Source organism: Candoia aspera, chromosome 1 (assembly GCF_035149785.1).
Source record: "Candoia aspera isolate rCanAsp1 chromosome 1, rCanAsp1.hap2, whole genome shotgun sequence".
NCBI lineage: Eukaryota > Metazoa > Chordata > Lepidosauria > Squamata > Boidae > Candoia > Candoia aspera.
The window spans coordinates 117,239,422-117,260,322 of NC_086153.1; the positions used below are offsets into that span (position 1 = coordinate 117,239,422).

The following is a 20,901-nucleotide window of genomic DNA, read 5'->3' on the forward strand; positions in this document are numbered from 1 at the left end:
CGACAGTCATGTGATTGCAATTTGGGTGCTTGGCAACCAGCTTGCATTTACAACTGGTTGCAGCATTCTGCGGTCACATCATGATTTGCGACCTTTTTTGCTGGTTTCCAGCAAAAAACATCCATCAGGGAAGCTGGATTTGCTTGATGACCGTGGTAATTCATGTAACGACCCATGATTTGCTTAATGATCTCAGTGATTTGCTTGACTGTCATAAAAATGGTCATAAAATCAGGTCCGGTCACATGGTGAGTTGTCTTATGATCACAACGACTTACAATGGAAATTTCACTCCCAATTGTGGTCGTAAGTCAAAGACTACCTGTAAGCATTGGAAAAAATGAATTCATATTAGTTACCTTCATTCCAAGAAGTCTTCTAATCTTTTTATATTTAAATATACACTACTAATTTCTGTGTGGATTATTTCTAAGTTTACAACTGACTAGTACTGGGTCCACAGCTGATATAAATTAACTTTGTCTAAGCTTGGAAGCTAAGGAAGGCTAGGTCTAGTCAGTACTTGAATTGAAGGTCTTCCAGGCAATACCAGGGCAATAAGCTAGGTTGGGAAGTCAGAAAAACATTCAAGAAGAAAGCAACACAAAACATTTTCTGTTGTTGAGAAAACTCACAGATATGATCCATCTAGTGACCAAGAATCATTCCTAACTTTAAGGTAACATTATTTTATATTGAATTTGTATGGAAGTATATTAACTAGAGAGAGAGCTTGGTGTGGTGGTTAAGGCATCAGGCTAGAAATTGGGACACTGTGAGTTCTAGTCCCACCTTGGGCACAAAGCCAGCTGGGTGACCTTGAGCCAGTCACTTTCTCTCAGCCCTAGGAAGGAGGCAATGGCAAACCACTTCTGAAAATCCTTGTCAAGAAAACTGCAGGGATTTGTTCAGGCAGTCTCTGAGAATCAGACATGATTGAATTGAAAAAAAAAGTATTGAGTAGAATATGCAATAGCAATGCCAGGGTAAGTTTTTCACTCATTTCTCATATTTACATTTCAAAGTAATTTAAATTTGCTTTCATCAAGACTTGTTTTTCTTCTTTTATTGCTGGACCATTGCACAGACACTATAAGGTATTTATGGAGGTGCATAAGTATTTAGAGCAATATTAGTGTATCCAGGTTGTGTGTCATTTGGGAGTTAATATTTGGTATAGACTCATAAAATTGGAAGGGGCCATTGAGACCAACTCCCTGCTCAGTATATAAATTCAGATTAAAGCATCCCATCTCTGCTTGAAACCATCCAGTGAAATGGAGCTCACTGTCTGTTTCCATACTGGTTCCCATTTGAAACTGTTCTTGTTGGGAAGTTTTTTCTAACATTCCATTGGAATCTGCCTTCTTTAACTTGAATTTGTCACTTGTGACCTACATTCTGGAACCATACAAAACAGCTCTTGATTGTCTTCTGCGTGACAGACTTTCAGGTATTTGAAGAGTGCTCTCATATCCCCATTCAGTCTGCTTAATATTTAGCATGTAAATCTCCTTCAGTCTATTCATAAAGCTTAGTTTCTACTTTCTAGGTCATATTTATTGCCCTTTTCTGAACATGTTTCACTTTCTTTGAATGTCCTTTAATTCTTCTTTTGGGATACTTAGCAGAACCATTTAATGAAAAAACCCTTATTTTTTTCTTCTTTGTTCACATTATTTACAGCCTCAGACATAGTTTGTAAAAATCAGTAGTTTTGTGTGAGAGAAATACACTTTGTATGACTGACCATCTTATGAAGTGAAATAGACTTTGCTGAAAATAAGTTTCTTCAGACAGATTTAGAAAAGAATATTGTAAAAATATTTACTCCAGGAGGTAAAACATATATTTTCTTCATTACTTAGAAAAAATATGATAGCTTACAGTTAATAAAATTGGCCATTTGGAAGTATAAATTATGATGGTGATAACAAGTGGACATTCTTCAAAAGCATCTTGTATAAATTATCACATTGGTTTCACTTCTTCAGCAGATGGGCTTTTATCTGTACTTTAGCTAAAAATGAAAAATCTCCCATTACCACAGGGATATTTTTGAAATTCACATATAATATTTCATAATTCTTTCCTACAGTGTTTCTGGGATCAGTCTGGCACCACTGTCTTAGAGAAGCAGTGTCATGGGAGAATACTGGTTGCTTCAGACTGCTAAGTTAAATTGCAATTCTGGTTGGATTGTGTCTCCACACTCCAAAGAAAGTGAATTCCATAGTTAATTGTGTATTCTGTAAAAGAATTACTTTGTCTTTTCTATCCAGACTCTATTGCCAATCAATTTAATTCATTGATTCCAAGTTCCAGTGGTATGAGACAAACTAAAAAATGTCCCTTTCTGCATATCACTTACAATTTTGCAAACTGCTACCCCAAAACTTCCTTTCTAAATTAAAAAGACTAGCTATTTTAGTATTTTCTCATAAGAAAAGGATAATTTTGGTTGCAATTTTCTATACCTTTCCCATATGTGATTTTTTTAGTTCTATAAGATAAACAGAGTAATGAAATAGTAATTGCATGTAGGCTTAAGTTTTCTGTCTTTGGCAGGAATGTGTAGTTTAAGAGAAAATACCTGTATCTCAAGAAAAGGTCTGATAATTCTAATCATGCCAGTCCATCCCAAAAGAGTTTCCCTTACCCACTTATTTGTATGACTATTGAGTTGTACACATTTAAGCAGTAAAAAGTTTTAAGCAATAAAAAGGCAAATTAATATTCTGGCAATTGCAGCAAGTGTTCAGACTGAAAAACAATATTTGGGAGGCACTTAATGTATTTTTAGTTTTTAAAATATTTGATCTAGCAGCAGCCACAAAGAGAAAAGCCAACGTCCTTTATCTTTGGCATATTTTTATGGGTCACAAGCAAATGACTACGAGGTCCATAGAACCTTGGGTGCTGTCTTGGTTCTAATATTCCATTGGATATGATTATTATAATAGAAACATACTGTAAATATATGAATAAACAAGAAAATAAGTTCTCATGTAACATTAGACTATGCATGAATTTCTTCAAGCCTGAACAAACTAGAGAACTTCTTTTGTTTAGTAGTTGATACAGTCCTTTTTCCGAGTCCTTGTTGTGTAAGATATTCTGCCAAATCATCATGGTATAAAGCAGAGGTACACAACATGAAGTCTTCCAGCAAACTGGAGAGCCAGTTTGGTCTAGTGGTTAAGGCAACAGGCTAGAAACCAGGAGACTGAGAGTTCTAGTCCTGCCTTAGGCATGAAAGCCGGCTGGGTGACCTTGGGCCAGTCCCTCTCTCTCAGCCCAGCCCACCTCACAGGGTGGTGGTTGTTGTGGGGAAAAGAGGAGGAGGAAGGAGTAGTAGGTATGTTCCCTGCCTTGAGTTATTTATAAACAAATAATAAAGGTGGGATAATAAATAAATAAACTCTGTCAACATTGCTGCTGGTGACAAACAATTGGCCTTACAGTATAGTCTAGCAACTTTTGGAAGGCCTGATTTGCACACTCCTATTTTAATATAAACTCTAAACAAGACGAAACAATTGAGTCAGTTTCAAAGCAAGGTTTCTGTTGGTGAATTATGAATCATAAATCATGCATTAGAAAAGGTAAAATTGAGTCATGATTTTTTCCTGTTCTTTATTATAAAGTAGAAATGCTCAAGTTCAAAGCTTTGCTTAAACTTGCAGAAACTCAGGTTTTTAACATTACTTTAAAAATTATTATGCTGAACAAATTAACAGAAGCATAGATACATGTGTCACTATTAACAAAATCATATAACTTCAGAAATAATCATGAAAATAATAAAAAGGAAGAAAAAAGATTAAATCCCTGGAAAGTTGTTATAAACAGAACTAAAAAAAAAATGACAATATTGCTTGAAAGTCTTATTCCTTGCCCGTTTGTCAGGATAAAAGGGGATGTTGTAGGAAATCCTAATTCAGATGTTGACAGGAAACACACAATCCATTGCTGGCGACTAGCATGTACGTACCTCCCCTTGGAGTCAAATAATAATTCTTTTAGCTATATTCAAGCCCTAAAAATCTACTGTCTGGGGAATTTGGAGAGAAGAAGAAGGCATCATCACACACAACAATCAGTCCAGAGTCATATTAATAATCCTGTAGATAATAACCCAAATGTAACACTAATAGGACAAAATGAAACTATGACTTGCATTGCAGATCCTGAGTTGCATCTCCAACCAAAAGGCATCTGCAACCAACCTTTATTCAGTATTCACTGAAGTGCACTTCAGCTTTACCTGTGAATCATGCTCTGTGAGATCATACGGTGCTGCAAATGTGAACAAATTTTAGGAAATTCACCTCACAAAATGTTGTATTTCCTAGGATGGGGTTGGAAGCTTTAGTAGAGTCTTATGCATTCTGGAGACCTTCACTGAGAACACTTACATTTGAAGATATACCTGGGATAGCAAAACAAGGTAACTGTTATTTATAGTTTGAATGACTGACTCCGTGTATTCTTTCTCTCATTTAGGTAATGACTTATTTTATTTAAATACTTGGCTACAGAATCCAGTGTTTGTTTTAAAAATTAGACTGATGAACTGAACCAATTTTTCTTTCAATAACAAGGCAAACAAATCTAATAAAAATATATGAGAATTTCAGCAAGTGCTCTTAAGGGAGCACTTAATTAATATTAATTAATTATTAATAATATTAATAAATACCATACCGTACCCCATTTAATCAGATCATTATATATGGATCTTGCATTTACATAATTCATTTCCAAACTTGCAGAATGAGAAGAATAAATTTAAAAACACGTTAAAAATAGAAGTTTAGAAGTCATATATGTAGTCTGAAAAGCTAAGTTGACAGAACAGCCTTCAGCCCTAATTGCTGGAAAACATAAAAGTTGAAGTCCGTCACATCTAGAGCAGAAGATAGACTAGAGTGTTAGGAGGTAGATTGGAAAGATGTGAGTTTGAATGCTTGCTACATTGTGAAGCTGAGCAGGTATGCTTAGCCAGCCCTGCATTCTCAACCTGTGTGGTTTCTGTGATTGGGGTTAAAAGGCATGGGTAGCATTCTAAGTTTTCTTGATGAAAGAGTGAAGTGAAAACAAGCTATGGCTTCTGCACCTTAGTTTGTAAATTTTATATTTTTTTTCAGTTAAATGTCCTGGAATAATAAAGCCATGGACAAACTGTAAATTCAGAATACATTTGTACAGCCCCAAGTCCATTATTTGTTTGTTTGTTTGTTTGTTTTCTATCCTGCCTTTATTATTTTTATAAATAACTCAAGGCGGTGAACATACCTAGTACTCCTTCCTCCTCCTCTTCTCCCCACAACAACAACCCTGTGAGGTGATCACTGAAAGAGATGAAAAAGTACAGCACACACCAGATCAAATTTACAGCACACACCACCTGCAGAAGTGATCTGGGAGCAGTCAGGAGGTTCTCTCATCGCAATTTCTTAGACTAGGACTAATACCTAGTAAAAGGTTTAGCTGTTTATCTCATATCAATATCGATATCTATCTATCTAGTTTTCTTCCTTTTTCCTGGTTCAAAATAAAAGGTTCAAGGAAGCAATGTTACCACTTAAACTACTTCCACTCCCGCTAAAAGTAAGCAAATACAAAAAGGCCGTCAATGTTAACTTTGCCCATGTGTAACTCTGGGCTCTGTTCCTACGAAAAAGCAAAGGTGGAAAGTGAGTCTAAACTGGTAGGTAATTTGGTTCTGCAAGAACCTGAGTATAACCTTGACGGTCCAAGTTCAGTAGATTAGCAGACATCTTGCAGTTTGTGCAGCAGATCTGACCATGCCTTTGATGTAGCAGCTTAGCTCTTGGAAAGCTACCTTGAAACATTACTTAGGAAAAAATAATTAGGTTAAAACAAAATAGGAGACACAGATCATCTTCAAAATTGGGTGTTTAAAAGTGAGAGCTGTCTGGTTTGCTTCAGTGCACACATGCATTTTACCTATGGTCCAGCCAAACTAATGAGCTTTTAAAATAACTATTTTTGGGATCATGCATTGGGCATTTTTGTCACTCTCTTTACAAGATCGTTCCAAGCCAAATAATTTTTGAAGCCTTTTTTTAAATAGTATTTAAATAAATACTCTCTACTCTGTACAGTATAAAAATTAGAAACTATTTTGGCATAACCAGACACTAAGAATTTTATTTTTTGCGCTAAAGTATTTTAAAGGTATCCAGAGAAGTAGTAAGGTTAGAAAAGCATTAACTTTTTTTCTCCTAACATTATTTCATTCAAATATGTAGATTCATTTCTTTCAGAATTTCCATAATTCCTGAAATTAAAGAGCATGAGCTTAAGAGTGGGTTCAGTTTGGGCAGAGTAACATGAAAATGTTATGTGTCAGAAATATTTTTGAAGGAAAGCTAGTTCTGAATCCAAAGCCCACATTTTAAAGATGTTGAAGCCCTGTGCTGATTCCATAGGACAGGAGAAAGACTTTTGACTCCATAATATGGGACAGGACACCAGTCCAGATACAGAATTAATGAGAAAAACAAGTCTAACATAACTGGTTTTAAATGTTTTATGTGATTTGCACAGATGTATAACAGCAAGCCAGAAGTGGGCAGATCTTGCTGGAATTATAACAACTTGCAATTACAATAGCAACAACAATAACAATTGCCACATCAATTATCATTAAAATTCCTTTCCTCCCATCCACATTTGCTGCATAAAAAAAGAAGAAGAAATTTTTTGAGATTCACCAACAGGATCCTAACTTTAGTCCTGGACTTTCCCACTTCTTTTTTCTGTCCCTTCCCTTTATAGTGTCCTCCTCAACACATCACTACAAACTGTACTGTGCACGTTGTAAATCACCCACAGTTAATGTATACTAACAGATTCTAATCTGGGTTCTCTCAATCTTTGATCTACGGCCTAGAGAGAGGAAGAATTTATGTACAAGCTGTACACTTACCTGATCAAATATAGTAATGTGCGCTAGTCCATGCCTCCTATGAGCTTTCCGCAGTGAAAGAAAGCAAATCTTTGATCCAGTAAGGATAAATGATAGATGTTTAGTTCTATAAATACACAATAGTTACCATAGTGTGAAGACTTTGGCTTATATAAACACAAGCCCAGCTGCTTTATGTATTTAGCAAGAGGTAGGCAGCTTAACATCCCTTCTAATTAAATGGTCCAACATGAGTGTTGTGTTTACTGAATTCCCAATTCTGGTTCTATAGATTTTTGTTTAATTGTTCATAACTCCCATATAGAGTTTGTGTCATGACATTGCAATGCATGTTTCATCACTTCTGCCCCCCCCTCGCAGTCACCCATAACTCTAATGCTTTAATAAATAAATAATTGAGATTTCTACTGGTAGTGCCCTTTGAGGATTATTTTGTAAAAAATAGGTTGGTACAACAGGAAACTATTGTCCGCAATAAATAAAACAAACTTTTGAGCTATAATATATATAATTTTGTACGTGAAATGTAGAAAGAAAATTGTTTCTCCAGATCTGTTCTTAGCTGAGAACCTCAAACAATTATTTACTTTTCAGTTTAACCTACATTATAATGTGTGGACCTGATGTAGTTGCTTCAGGTGGCAATGGCTGAGGAGTGTAAAAGGGGCAGCAGAAGTCTCCCCAGTCCCTCCTGCCCTAGTCATTCCTTTCTGTTGGAGGAAGAGTTGTATTCTTTGCGCTTAGGTTAGCTTGCTGTCCTCAGATGTGGCAGTGGATGCTATCTGGTTGTCACTGTTGAACTGATTGAACCACTAGCTTGTTCACTTTTGTTTGTGGTGGCAAAAAGAAAGCCTTTTTTGTTTTTACCTGCCATAATCTCACTTTAGCCACCTTTAGGGCAAAATACAACAGTGAGAGATAATTGCCTCTCCTTGGGATTATAATATTCTGATATTTCCTTTCAGGAAACTCTGGTTCTCCCGCTTTGCTCCAGGGATCTGGCAATGGGGTACCAACCACTCATCCACATCTCCTTCCTGGGTCACCTTGTTCTTCTCCTGCTTTTCACCTCACTCCTAATACTAGCCAGTTCTGCAGCCTTGCTTCAGCTGACTATACAGCCTGTGCTCGCTCCGGTCTAACCCTTAATAGGTATAGTACTTCCCTGGCTGAAACCTACAACAGGCTTACAAACCAAACGAGTGAGACCTTTGCAACCCCAGGAACTCCTTCTTATGTTGGCGTATCAAGTGGTTCAGGTGTGAATATGCCTGTGACAGGTAGTGACGGTGATGCATTCAGTTGTCCGCAGGCGGGCTTATCAATGCAAATTTCAGGAATGTCTCCACAGCTCCAGTACATTATACCTTCTCCATCTGGCAATGCCTTTCCTCCAAATCAGACCCATCCGAACTCCTACAACACTTTCAGGCTGCATAGCCCTTGTGCTCTGTACGGATACAACTTCTCCACCTCCCCCAAACTGGCTGCAAGTCCTGAGAAAATTGTTTCTTCCCAAGGAACTTTCTTGGGGTCATCACCAAGTGGAACCATGACTGATCGGCAGATGTTGCCCCCTGTAGAAGGAGTGCACTTACTTAGCAGTGGGGGGCAGCAAAATTTCTTTGACTCTAGGACCCTAGGAAGCTTAACGCTGTCATCATCTCAAGTGTCTGCACATATGGTTTGATAAATACTTCTAAAATAAAAGTACAATGCATTTCTTTTTACAATGTATCTCCTCCACCTTTTTTTTTTTTTTTGAATAATGCCAAGGTGATTAATACAACCTGTAAGATAATTGTGTAAATAACAACAAAGCAAATTAGATTGAATGTTTTGATTTGCCTGTAGGCAAATATTTGGATATATTCTAGCATCTGAGTTAATCTGATTTTGTTAACAGAATAGTCCATTTAGTTTCTGAGTAGCATGCACTTCATTTTATAACACATTTGGCCATATGCAACAAATTAGGCAGGACTTCCTCCAGCACTCTCTTTCCCACATTTTTCCTTCTTTAAGGAACAAAACAACACTCAGCTCTGATGTAGATGAAACAAAAAACACTTCACCATATATACGTTATATGTATGTATTATATGTCTGTGTATACAAAATATTCTGAATACAGTGAGCCAATGCCATAATGCATACATTACTTCTCTGTTGTAAGAGATAACCAGCATGTGTCCCTTCATTAGACTTTATCTAGACATCTAGCTGAATTGTACTTTCAAAACAAAGAGACAGGATCATTTTCTTTCTCAGCTTTTATGATGTACCAGTTGATTCTGTGCTGTGCTCTTGTTTTTATGATGCATTGCTAACTATAGGACTATCTGCTGGCTTTGCATGAAATTGCAGATGTAGTGGTGACAATCTAAATTATGGAGTGAAAAGGGCAATATGTAATGTTTTGTACAAAATAAATTTAAAGGAGACTTATTCCATGTGAAGAGAGTATAAAGATTTTCTATATAGATTTTCTATTTCTTAATTATTAAACATAGTATTACAAACACAACAAGGCAGAACTTCTAAATCTTTCTATATCTTGTTAAGGATAATGTTTCAAGATGATAAGGCAGTGGGTATATTTTTAACACTATTCTGTTAAACTGCAAAAAATTGCCCACATACTTTTCTCCCAGTATAAATGGACTTTACTGCTAACTTCTTTTGAACTTACCAAGAACAAAACATGGTGTTTACTAATTGTTGGTTATCTGAACTTCCTTTATTCCAGAGACAGCATCTTGCACTGACTTAATAAGTTGCTTCCAAATTTTGACTGGGACATACCAAGATCAGGCATAATAAAAAAAAGCTGCACACCTCAGTAGATTTGATAGCTTCCCGAAAACGAGCATGAGCTTTGAAATTACAGTATTGTGAAGCAAGGTATATGCAGTATGCCCATTTTCTTTTCCATTTCTATGGCCAGCAATTCTTCCATTCCCCAGCCTCTCAAAATGTTTCTATTAGGAACATGCATTACTAGAGATTTAATACCAGAAAGATGCTTCAGAGCTTGCAGTGGCACAAATGTAGCACATTTCAGCATCTGTTTAAAGCATCTCTATCTTTTTCTAGGAGCATGCAGCTGCTATCTGATCCCAGGAAAAGATGTAGCTGCTTTAAATCGTTGTAGACGGGCTATGTTCATGCCCCTGTGTATTCTGAAGTACTTTTTGAAATCAAATTTAAAACATTGTCAGCCATTATTTTTCTTCTTCAGTGTGCAAATCCTTAAGACTTTTATCCCCAAATAAACTTTTGTTGGAAGAAATTAGGCTGCATTGTACAAACACACTTGGTTTTATTTTTTACTGAAATGTTTACTTGATTGATTACAATTGTTAATATAAATACAAGATAGGCCAGGATACAGATGTCCTATAAAGCAACCCTTATAATTTTTTAAAAAAACAAAATTCAAAATTACTATGCTATCTGTTTACCAATATACTATATATGGAACAAGGAGACCTAATTTGGGCCAATAGATACAGTGACTGGCTGTTTGTATCAGTTCTCCAATGTTTCAGAGTGTATTTATTAGCAGAATAAAGGTTCTTAATTATCAATCTTGCCAAGTGCTTTTTGCATCTGTTATTCTGGCTTTGCTTCTTTATTTTGAATATAAATTCCAAACTCTGACTGTAGGCTAATTTGAATTCTCAGGATACAGTGTGATATACAGATTCAGGTCCAAAAGTTTTATGCATGATTTCTACACGAACATAGGATTGTCACAAATTTTGTCTTTCAGCAGCATTTCTTTACATACTTATGTCATACTTTGGAGTATATATTGGTGTTCAAAAGTGGCTTTTTAGTGAATGGGAGAGACTACAATGAGCAGTGGTGGAGCTTACACAGAGTTCCATATACAGTGATGCTTAAAAGTTTGTGAACCTTTTTGAATTTTCAATATTTCTGCATAAATATGCTCTGTTCTCCACACAAGTCTTAAAACTAGATAAAAAGAACCCAATTAAACAAATGAGTCAAAAACATGGTACTTGTTCATTTATTTATTGAGCAAAATGATCCAAAGCTACATATTTGTGTATGGCAAAAGTGTGTGAATTATTCATTCTAGAATTAACAGTTTATTTGAAGTGGAAACTAGAGTCAGGTGTTTCAATCAATGGGATGTTAATCAGGTGTGAGTGTGGAAGTCATGTCTTATTTAAAGAACAGAATTCTGGGTGTTCACTATCAAGGTCTGATCCTCATACCATACCATAGCTATGTGGAAGTGTGTCATGGCTCGAACAGAGATTTCTGAGGACCTGTGAAAAACAAGTTGATGTTCACCAGGCTGGAAAAGGTTAAAAAACTATTTCTAAAGAGTTTGGGCTTCACCAGTCAACTGTCAGGCAGATCATGTAGAAATGGAGGCAATTCAACACCATTGTTATCCTCCCCAGGAGTGGTCAATCAATCAAGATCACAGTAAGTGGAAGGTTTCTAATACTTCAGGAGGACTCAAGCCCAGGGAACATCCAAGGAAATAAGGCCTCTCTTGCATTGGCAAATGTCAGTGTTCATACTACCGCCATCAGGAGAACACTGAACAATAACGGTGTGCATGTCAGGGTTGCAAGGAGAAAGCCACTACTATCCAAAAAGAACATTGCAGCCTGCCCATAGCTTGTAAAAGACCACCTGGATAAGCCAGAAGGTTATTGGAAGAATGTTCTGTGGGTGGATGAGACCAAAATAAAACTTTCGGGCTTGAATGAGAAGTATTACGTTTGGCAGAAGGCAAACACTGCATTCCAGCCTAAGAACCTTATCCCACATGTGAAACATGGTGGCAATATCATGGTTTCAGCCTGCTTTGCTGTCTCTGGACCAGGCAGCCTGCCATCATTGATGGAACTATGAATTCTGAATTGTAGAATCCAGCAAATTCTCCAGAAAAATGTCAGGGTATCTGTCTGTGATCTGAAGCTCAAGGGAAAGTGGGTCATGCAGCAAGATAACCACCCAAAACACACAAATGCAACAAAGAATGGTTAAAGCAGAAGAAAGTTAATGCTTTGGAATGGCCATGTCAGAGTCCTGACAATCCTATCAAAATGTTGTGGAAGGAGCTGAGGCAAGCAGTTCATATGAGGAAGCCCACCAACATCCCTGAGTTGAAGCTGTGTTGTAAGGAGGAATGGGCTAAAATTCCTCCAAGCAGATGTGCAGGACTGATCAACAGTTATTGGAAACGTTTACTTGCAGTTATTGCTGCCCGAGTGAGGGGGACATAGTTACTGAAAGCAAAGGTTCACATATTTTTACCACACACAAATATATAGCTGAGTCATTTCCCTCAATAAATAAGTGAACAAGGATGTGTTGGAGGAAAATTCTGAGAGTGCCTTGGACTGCCAGAAGATCAAACCAGTCCATCCTCCAGGAAATAAAGCCAGACTGCTCACTTGAGGGAATGATATTCAAGGCAAAACTGAAATACTTTGGCCACATAATGAGAAGACAGGACACCCTGGAGAAGATGCTGATGCTAGGGAGAGTGGAAGGCAAAAGGAAGAGGGGCCGACCAAGGGCAAGATGGATGGATGATATTCTAGAGGTGACGGACTTGTCCCTGGGGGAGCTGGGGGTGTTGACCGACAGGAAGCTCTGGCGTGGGCTGGTCCATGAAGTCACGAAGAGTCGGAAGCGACTAAACGAATAAACAACAAAGGACTTGTGTGGAGAACAGATCACATTTTAGGTCATATTTATGCAGAAATACTGAAAATTCAAAAGGGGTTACATACTTTTAAGCACCGCTGTAGCTGTTGGCCAATATTGTGCATACTCTTGACCCAAATATTACATAATTCTTCCTTGAAAAGGTTTACGCTTCACATGTTGGGAAGTCTGTTCTTTGCCAACATGATTGTAAATCTAGGAAGCATCAAAGAGTGCAGCATTGTAAAAATGAAATGAACAATTGGGCATGTTTCCTTTCTGTACTGTGTTTTTGTTTCGGTGGGATTCCTCTGAAGCTTCAGGATTATAAAATGCTGCTATGACACAATTGTTCATGCCAGTACTTGGAATCAAATGCAACATGGCAAACCTAATATTGTCAAATATATATTTTTTTCAGTAAAGATTTGGGGCTTCTGGATGCAACTCTGAAAATTTTGCTGTGCTTTTTCATCATTTTAACTGATTTGGAAGTTAAAGTTTTCAACGACTATCTCAAGAGATATTGATGAAGAAATTGTAAGAGATCTTGATGAAATGAACAGTTGAGTCAGTTCTGAAAAGCTTGGAATTGACACAATTCAAAACAAAATGTCAAATTTTATGTTCCAATCTTAAGGGACATTTCAGATAGAAAGCTACTGTTTAAGCAAAGGAGATCTTACAGTGCCCTGTAGCACAAAATGTGATACAGCTGAATGTAACTGGGTTTCTATGCATTGGTGGTAACAGTAACTTCGATTTTCATTATCCTGCCTTGCAATAGTTTTTCAAATATAATAAAGCTCAAGTATTGTACTGAAACAGCTTTTTCTTAAAATGCAGTTCCTATTGTACATAGAAATTGTTACATGATTACAAAGTCCATTTTTTATGGAACATAATGTCAAATATGCAGCATACCTATAATTACATATTGCTGTATTTTCTCTTTTTTTAAAGCCACAAAATGGATATTAAAGTGTATATTTAAAACACTTTTTGTTAAATTTTTAAAATAAAATGCTTTTAGAAAAAACACTTCATGGTAATCTCATCAAAAATTTTATTTATGTTTAAGTGCTGCGTTTATTCCTACATAACTTCTACTCTGATATATCAGGTGTGGTGAAGTTAACATTTGAAAAAGAAGTTTAAGTTAGGAATATATTAGGCATCAAATGTGCAGTCTCTTCATGCACAGTTCCAACCTGAGGATTGGGATTCTTTTACAGTACTCCGTAATTTTGTCTTCAACAGCTTGCAAGAAGGTCCCCAGTACAGCTTATTTCAAGAGGGACAGAGAAAATACATGGACCGTTGGACAAATTATTCACGTAATATTCGTATCCACCTTTTCTTAGAGAAGTTTACATTCAAAGGAATTATTTAAATGTATTTAAATAATAATTAACATCAATATAAAGCTCTTTTAAACCATTTGCAAGTACTAAAAGATAAAAGCCAAGATGAAAAGAAGGCTTTTTGAATTGTCTTCATAAAATCCCCCAACAAACCATGGAGCGAAAGTAAAGACCTATTTGATGTCAATGTGCTGCTAAAATTAGGGTATAAATGCAACCAGCTGCAAATTAACAGGGATTGGAGGTAGGGCTGGGGGATGGCTGCAAAAAGGCAGGTCAGTCCCGCATCAGGAAAAGTACCCTTCAGGCTGAGGTTACTGTTCATACAAGGACATCTTTTTTTTTTTCAGAATGTCCATTCCAGTCCTTTTCTGTTTTTTCAGGTGTAAAAGATGCTGAAATAACAAGGTTGTACCTGACCTGAATGATACTTGGAGACATTGCAATTTGGGAGAGTATAAGAAACAAATGAGAAATACGTGGGTTTCTTAACATGTTTAAATTTAAACCTGTTGCTATCTGTCCCCTGTTGTCATTTGAAGGTGAAGCCTATGATGAATGTTGGACATATGAAGAGCCAAATGCTGACAGCCAATCAGCAAGGTTTTTATTTGGAGCACAGGAATGAATGGCTTGCAGAGCTGAACTAGCTCCTGACAGACCCCTGCTATTTGCCACATGTCTGAACTCATTCCAGAAGATGTGATGATAGGATGAAATCTGTCTATCAGTCAAATTGAGAAAATTAACACTTACGCATGCATGTTTCACTTGGGCTTGAGCCTTTCCCTCCTAGTGTGTAGTTGCCATAATTAGTAATGTAAATGTTAGAAGATAGATTGATTTTAAAAAGAGGTCCTACTGCACTTTGGAATGGAGCTGGCTCTTAAAAAATGATGTTATAGACACATTGAAGCTAGCAGTTTCTGTGGGAAAAAGCAGCATCTTAGTTCCACTGGACTGTTTCTAAACATTCAAAGTTCTGTGATGAAAGCATCAGTAATTTTTTCCAAAAACATCATACTAAATCAAAGAGGATATCCATCAATTAGAAGTGTCTCTACATACCTCTCACAATGCTGTTTTTTTCCCCTTTAGCTCTAACTAGCTCTAATTATATTTTGCTTTTCTTGTTATTTCTAGTATTTATTTCCAAGCTGCATGTTAATTACCTTGCCCTTTTTCATGTGTCTTCTTTAAATGCTTGCACAATTCTTTCATAAGGTTACTAAAATTACTAAAATCCTTTAGTCTTCCTGTTTCATACTTCTGTGCTTTAACCTTGTTTTGTCTCCTTCATCAACCCTCTTATCTTTAATCCCATCTTTTTGGTTCAGTTCCTTTACGCTTATCTTGTATTCTGAATTTTCTTCCGTTCTTTTTCCTTAAAAGATTATTACTTATCTTGACCTCTTAAATCTAGTGCTACCACCCTCATTTCTCTGTCCCAAATGTTCTTTCTTGAGAGATCAGTCCTTTAACTCCAGCCAATGGGGGGAAAGCTTCTCTGATTATTCATCCTATCTTTCATCCTGTTTGGATTTTGCACTAAATTGATTGCGGCAGTCATTTTCCTTCTTTGTCTCCCACCACTATGAATACATTGATCATATTCTACTTTCATGATGTTTTCAATTATGTCATTATTTACATATCTCTTCAAATGTATTTTAAATGTGTCTTAGTCTAATTTTTCCTTTATCTCTCTTTTAAAAACTTTTTATCTTTTTTGCCCTATTACTGTATGCTTTTATGTGGGTAATCACCAGCTGTAACTTCATGTTTCTGGTATGTCTTTTATTGTGCTTATTCTTTTCTCTTTCCCCATGGATTTCTTCCCATTTTCCTTTTCAAATTCAGTCCAAACACAATTCTTGTGATTAAGTGCTTCCATTTTCTTGCTTATCTTTATTCTTCTTTGTAACCCTCCTCTGCTTGGGGAAAATTCTTGCAACCAGATACTCATTCTTTTTGTGGTTGATCTACCTTTTTGAAAAATCATTCACCAGTTTCTTATTTTGTACCACTATTAATCCACTTATTCTAATCAGTTTGAATATTTCTCTGATTCAGTTTCTCTGGATTTATTTAATATATTTAATTTTTAAATATATTAACACAAAAATCTTCAAAGGAAAGTATGAATACAGTGAAGATTTAAGCTAAGCACACCCTCAAAGCTTAGAAGGAAAGTTCTTTGATTCCTAAAGGTAAAAGGAAACTACCGTGTTTCTTCATTTTGCTCCACTTCTCAGCCATTCCTCGGCCCTCAGGCACTTATGAAAGCCAGGATAAGCTCCTGCACAAGGGTAGTACCTTCACAGAAGCCTCTTCCAGTTTTTGCGCTCACTGCAGCCTATTTGAGAAGCTGGGTGTCTCCTAGCCATCTTCAGTGGTGGCCCAAAAGCTGGAGGTGCTTCAAAGAGGCACGAGGTGATCCATCAAGGCAAATGGTGTTCTTTTTGCTTCAGCATGTCAATTCATTCCTCCCTCCCTGCAAAGTTCTTCATCAAGGTGAATGAAGTCACCTTGCACAGGCCTAAAGGAAGTGCTTTTATTTAGCACATTGTTAAACTATGACAATAAAACATGATGGAGACCACCAGCTTTGATAACTTTATATGGGGATTAGACAAACTTTTTGAGGGTAATTCCATCAATGGCTATTAGTAATGATGAGTACAAATAATCTCCGGTATCAGAGGAAGTAAACCCCTCAATAGCAGGTCATAGATAATAGAAGTATGAAGGTGTTATTGGGCTCACATCTTGCTTGTGGGCTTTCCATAGACATCTGGTAGGACACTTGAAACAACTACATGGCCTTTAGTCTGACCTAGCTGGGTGTCCTTTATGTGCTCAAAATATAATTTTTCTCCTCTAGTATTTCCCCATTGTTTCTTTCCCCCTTTTCTTTTTATCTATTTGTGTCACAGGCTGCAGCAAAGACACCCTTTTTACTCTCCTTTAATATTGTACACACTGTAACCAATATTATTATGTAACTAGTGGCAGCACACACATATTTGAACTTGGCTAATCCCCCCCCCCCCAACTAAACATGATTGGGCCTGGTTTACTGTTTCTACTATTGCTGCTAGATTGATTGACTGATTGATTATGTGCCATCAAATCAATGTTGACTCTTAGCAACCACATAGATTTTTCTCCAGGAGGTTCCAGGGCTCCTCCACCTTTACTCTTTAGTGGGGTTGCACTTCCCCATGCACGACTGGTGTACAACTTGGGGATCCTCTTGGACTCACAGCTCCTACTCAAAGAGCAGGTGGCAGCTATGGCCAAGAGGGCCTTTATGCAGGTTCATTTTGTGTGCCAGTTGCACCTGTTCCTGGACCTGGAGGGTCTTCAGACAGTCACTTGTGCTGTGGTCACCTCCCAATTGGATTACTGTAATACATTCAGAATTACAGCAGGTCCAGAATGCGGCTGTGTGGGCAGTGATGGGTGTGTTATGATATCTACATGTATTGCCACTGCCAGTTTATCAAATTTATATAGCCGCCCGTCTCAAGTATGTGACTCTGGGCAGTGTACACAATTTAAACAAAACTATTAAAAACAAAACCTTAAAAGCCATTAAAAACATAAATATAAACAAAACATGGGAGAGCACATTCAGGATCTTCCATGCGAAATAGCCATTTGGCAGGCTCCCTATTTCTTGCCACAGTACATTGTGGCCAACTGGAGTGGAGGTATTTGCCAACAGTGAAATGGAATGCGGCAGGCAAACTGGGAAGCGTGCTTGAGCAGCACATGAGGAGACACTGTTTTTAACATAGCAGAAAAAGACCAGCAGGGGTTGCCTTCCGGGTGGGCTGGTGAAGACAACACTGCCCTCAAGAGATTATCAGTAGCCTGTAGTGGTGCTGGGACAAGCTGGTCATGCAAATCATCCCAAACTCTCATTATTTAAATTATATTGTTTTAAATTCAATTGCTTAAAAACATTGTGTAGGTTGCCTATATTTAGACCTAAGCAATTTTCCTCATACAAAAATGTGTGTGTGCGTGTGGTGAATGTTTTGTGTGAAGCAGCCAACTCAAGCACAAATCATTACTTGGACTTTTTTTACTGCATGAGCTTCTCTCACATAACTCATCCTGTTTATGTTGATATTAGTCAAGCAAGATAGCTGCTTAATTGACATGCATATCAGTCTGGGGAAGAAGGGTGGGTGGAATGTCTGCTCTTCTATTTCTTTCAAGAAGCTAAATTTATGGTCTTTTATGTCCAGTCATTCCTGACATTATTTCCCAAGCATGGCAACTTGTTTAATTTTAATTTCAAAATGTGCAAGTCCAGGGTATACAGAACAACTCCAAGTTGCTATGATTTCAAAACCTATTTTCCTCTGGTTGATCACACAAATGCGGGGCACTCTGGGGAGAGACAGGAGGAGGAGGAGGAGGAGATGGGTGACCTCTGAAATGAAAAACTCATTGCTTTGTTCTGTGTTGTTCTGTGGAGAAGTTTGAATCTGCTTGAGTTGCCTATTTACAGCTCTGCAAAAACAGAAGTTCAACTGCATTATGAAGTGATGAAGCATACCCAACATCAGATAAGTTGGTGTTAGAAGGCTTTTTGTTCTTTTAGATTTAGATTTTTTTTTTTAAAAAAAAAGAGAAACCACCAATAATTCAATTTATATTTAATCAGCTGGATGACATTTTTTAGCAGCACTGGTCCCTTGTCAAAGGATCATGTTTAACATATTTGATGTGAATAACTGTACAGGATTTTCCCCCCCTATAATTTCGGAAGAATGGTGAAGGGGCTTGGGAGTTACGATTTGTTTTAACTGACTTCAAAATTAAGGAAGTGCAGTACGAGAAAGGTGGACGGAGCATACAATGGCAGAAGGACTTGAGTACATCGCATTTCTGGAGCAAGCATGCAATTCTTCACTCTCCCAACTCCCTTAAAACTTTAAAAACTTCTCAAATCTGGAGATTGGATCAGTGAACACTCCTTTGATATATTGCTGCAGCGTCTCTCTCCAAAATCGCTCTGACTGAAGAAGCCTGATCAAAATCCTTCACTGTGATGAGAAGCAAGAACTGCTGGTCACAAAAGAACACGTTCTCAGCGCATCTCGGCATATATCCTTCTCAGAGTGCTCCACAGAATACGTATCCAAGTTTGCTCCTACATTGGTTGTATCTTTGAAGTGAAAAAATGAAATGTTTTTGGAGAGGGGAAGATCAGATTCAGGTTTGGCCTGCTTTTGAGAACAGAGCAGGCTTCGGATTTTCTGAATCTGATAATCTATGAACAGTTGCAGAAACTTCCTGTGCTGTTGACTGTTAGGCAGCCTTATAGGCGAACACAGCAACAGTGAATGTTGGACAGCTTGATCCTTTACAGCAGTTCAATCTTTGCCATCAAATCTTATAGCTGTGACTAATAGTGGCACTTGAGCCTGTTTCAGAAGTTGTTATTTGGCATCTTTGAATGTTTCAGCCAGTATTGTATGCTTGGGCCTGGCAAAATATTAAGAAGGTGGGTTGTATGTCTTGGACTGTAGACCACCATTCCCCATAAAATGCCTTCCTTCAATACGTTGGAGTTCAGCTTCCATAGTCCTACAGCCATTAGTCCTGCTTGCTGGGGATTGTGGGAGGTGCATGCCAGCATATCTTGAGGGCACATCATCCCTACTTTTGGCTGCTACAGACATAATGCTAACTCTCAGTGTTAGTTCCAGCATCCTGACGGGTGAGAATGCCCTAGCTAAAACAAGCAGAGTAGTTCTGCTTAAGCCAACCCGCATATCAGTCCATTTTTGTTGTCCACATATATATTTGCATTCATTTTTAAAAGCATTTATCCCACCATTTGCCATTTTGGACACCATTTTTCCATAGTGCAAATGTTTCAAAATAGTTTTCCTTGAATATAATGCTGTTTTATGTACAGGTTTCCCAAATACAGACTTTTTTATAATATGTGCATATTTGAACTGAGGTATTTCCTCACAATTTGCATATAGGCTCAAGAAATGGAATTAAGTTTAAAATGTAACTGAATGACTTCTCACGACTCTTCCCAATAGGAACCAGTCACCTGGAAAAGAGAGTTTTTCCTTTGCTAAAGATTTCTGAGCAGCAGATTTTCTGCCAGGGATTCTATTAAATAGCCTAAAATCTTCCATGCTTTCAACTGTACGCATTTGTAAATGAAACTGAAACCCTTTTTCCTATAATTAACGCTTAGTAGAGCACAGAGAAGATGACTTTCTTATTTTTGATGCTCTAATGCAGGGACACAGAACTTGCATGGAATCTACAGCCCCACTGGGCTATACTCCAAAGTGGGCTTAAGGCCTTATTTTGCCCTTTTAAATCCCCCAAACCATATTCCACAAACTACCTTAGAACCCAAGGGCAGGCTGCGGGACAAAGATCTCTCCTGATCACACCTCACTTGATGACCTTGATTTGCCTTATGGTAGGGTTGGCTAGGGGTTGTTCATGTTTCTCCTGCTGTTTGGCTATTTGTGCCATTTATATGCTACTTTATTTCCAATAGCTTATAGAGACATGTGGAATTCACCTTCTCAAGTTTATACCCATAGCATCCCTTCTTCAACATAAATGAAGCAGGTTCTATGAAGAATGAATGACAGGGAGAAATTTGTGGTGAATGGTGAATTGAATTTGGGTCTCGTCTTGGGTTATCTGACCCTCTAAGCATTGAGCCAGAGGTAGGTAGCTTCCTGTCCCAGCAGTGCATGCTGCACTTGAGTGCGCCCCTTTGACATCCTCTGGATTAACCATGATTATGGAAAACCAAACAGCACATTTTCCTGCCATTTTGAGATGGAAAACATATGGACACTGTAGAGTAAGGCCCAA

The 20,901-nt window shown here is 37.6% G+C and overlaps 1 protein-coding gene across 1 annotated transcript in view; it reads left to right on the forward strand.

Moving 5' to 3' along the window:
• Positions 1–8,648, forward strand: part of TBX18 (T-box transcription factor 18) — a 34,860-nt gene extending 26,212 nt beyond the window's left edge. The window contains exons 7-8 of the mRNA XM_063291117.1: positions 4,356–4,450; positions 7,924–8,648. Of these exons, the coding sequence (XP_063147187.1) occupies positions 4,356–4,450; positions 7,924–8,648 (820 nt within the window). The remainder of the gene's footprint in view (positions 1–4,355; positions 4,451–7,923) is intronic.
• Positions 8,649–20,901: the final 12,253 nt, after the last annotated feature.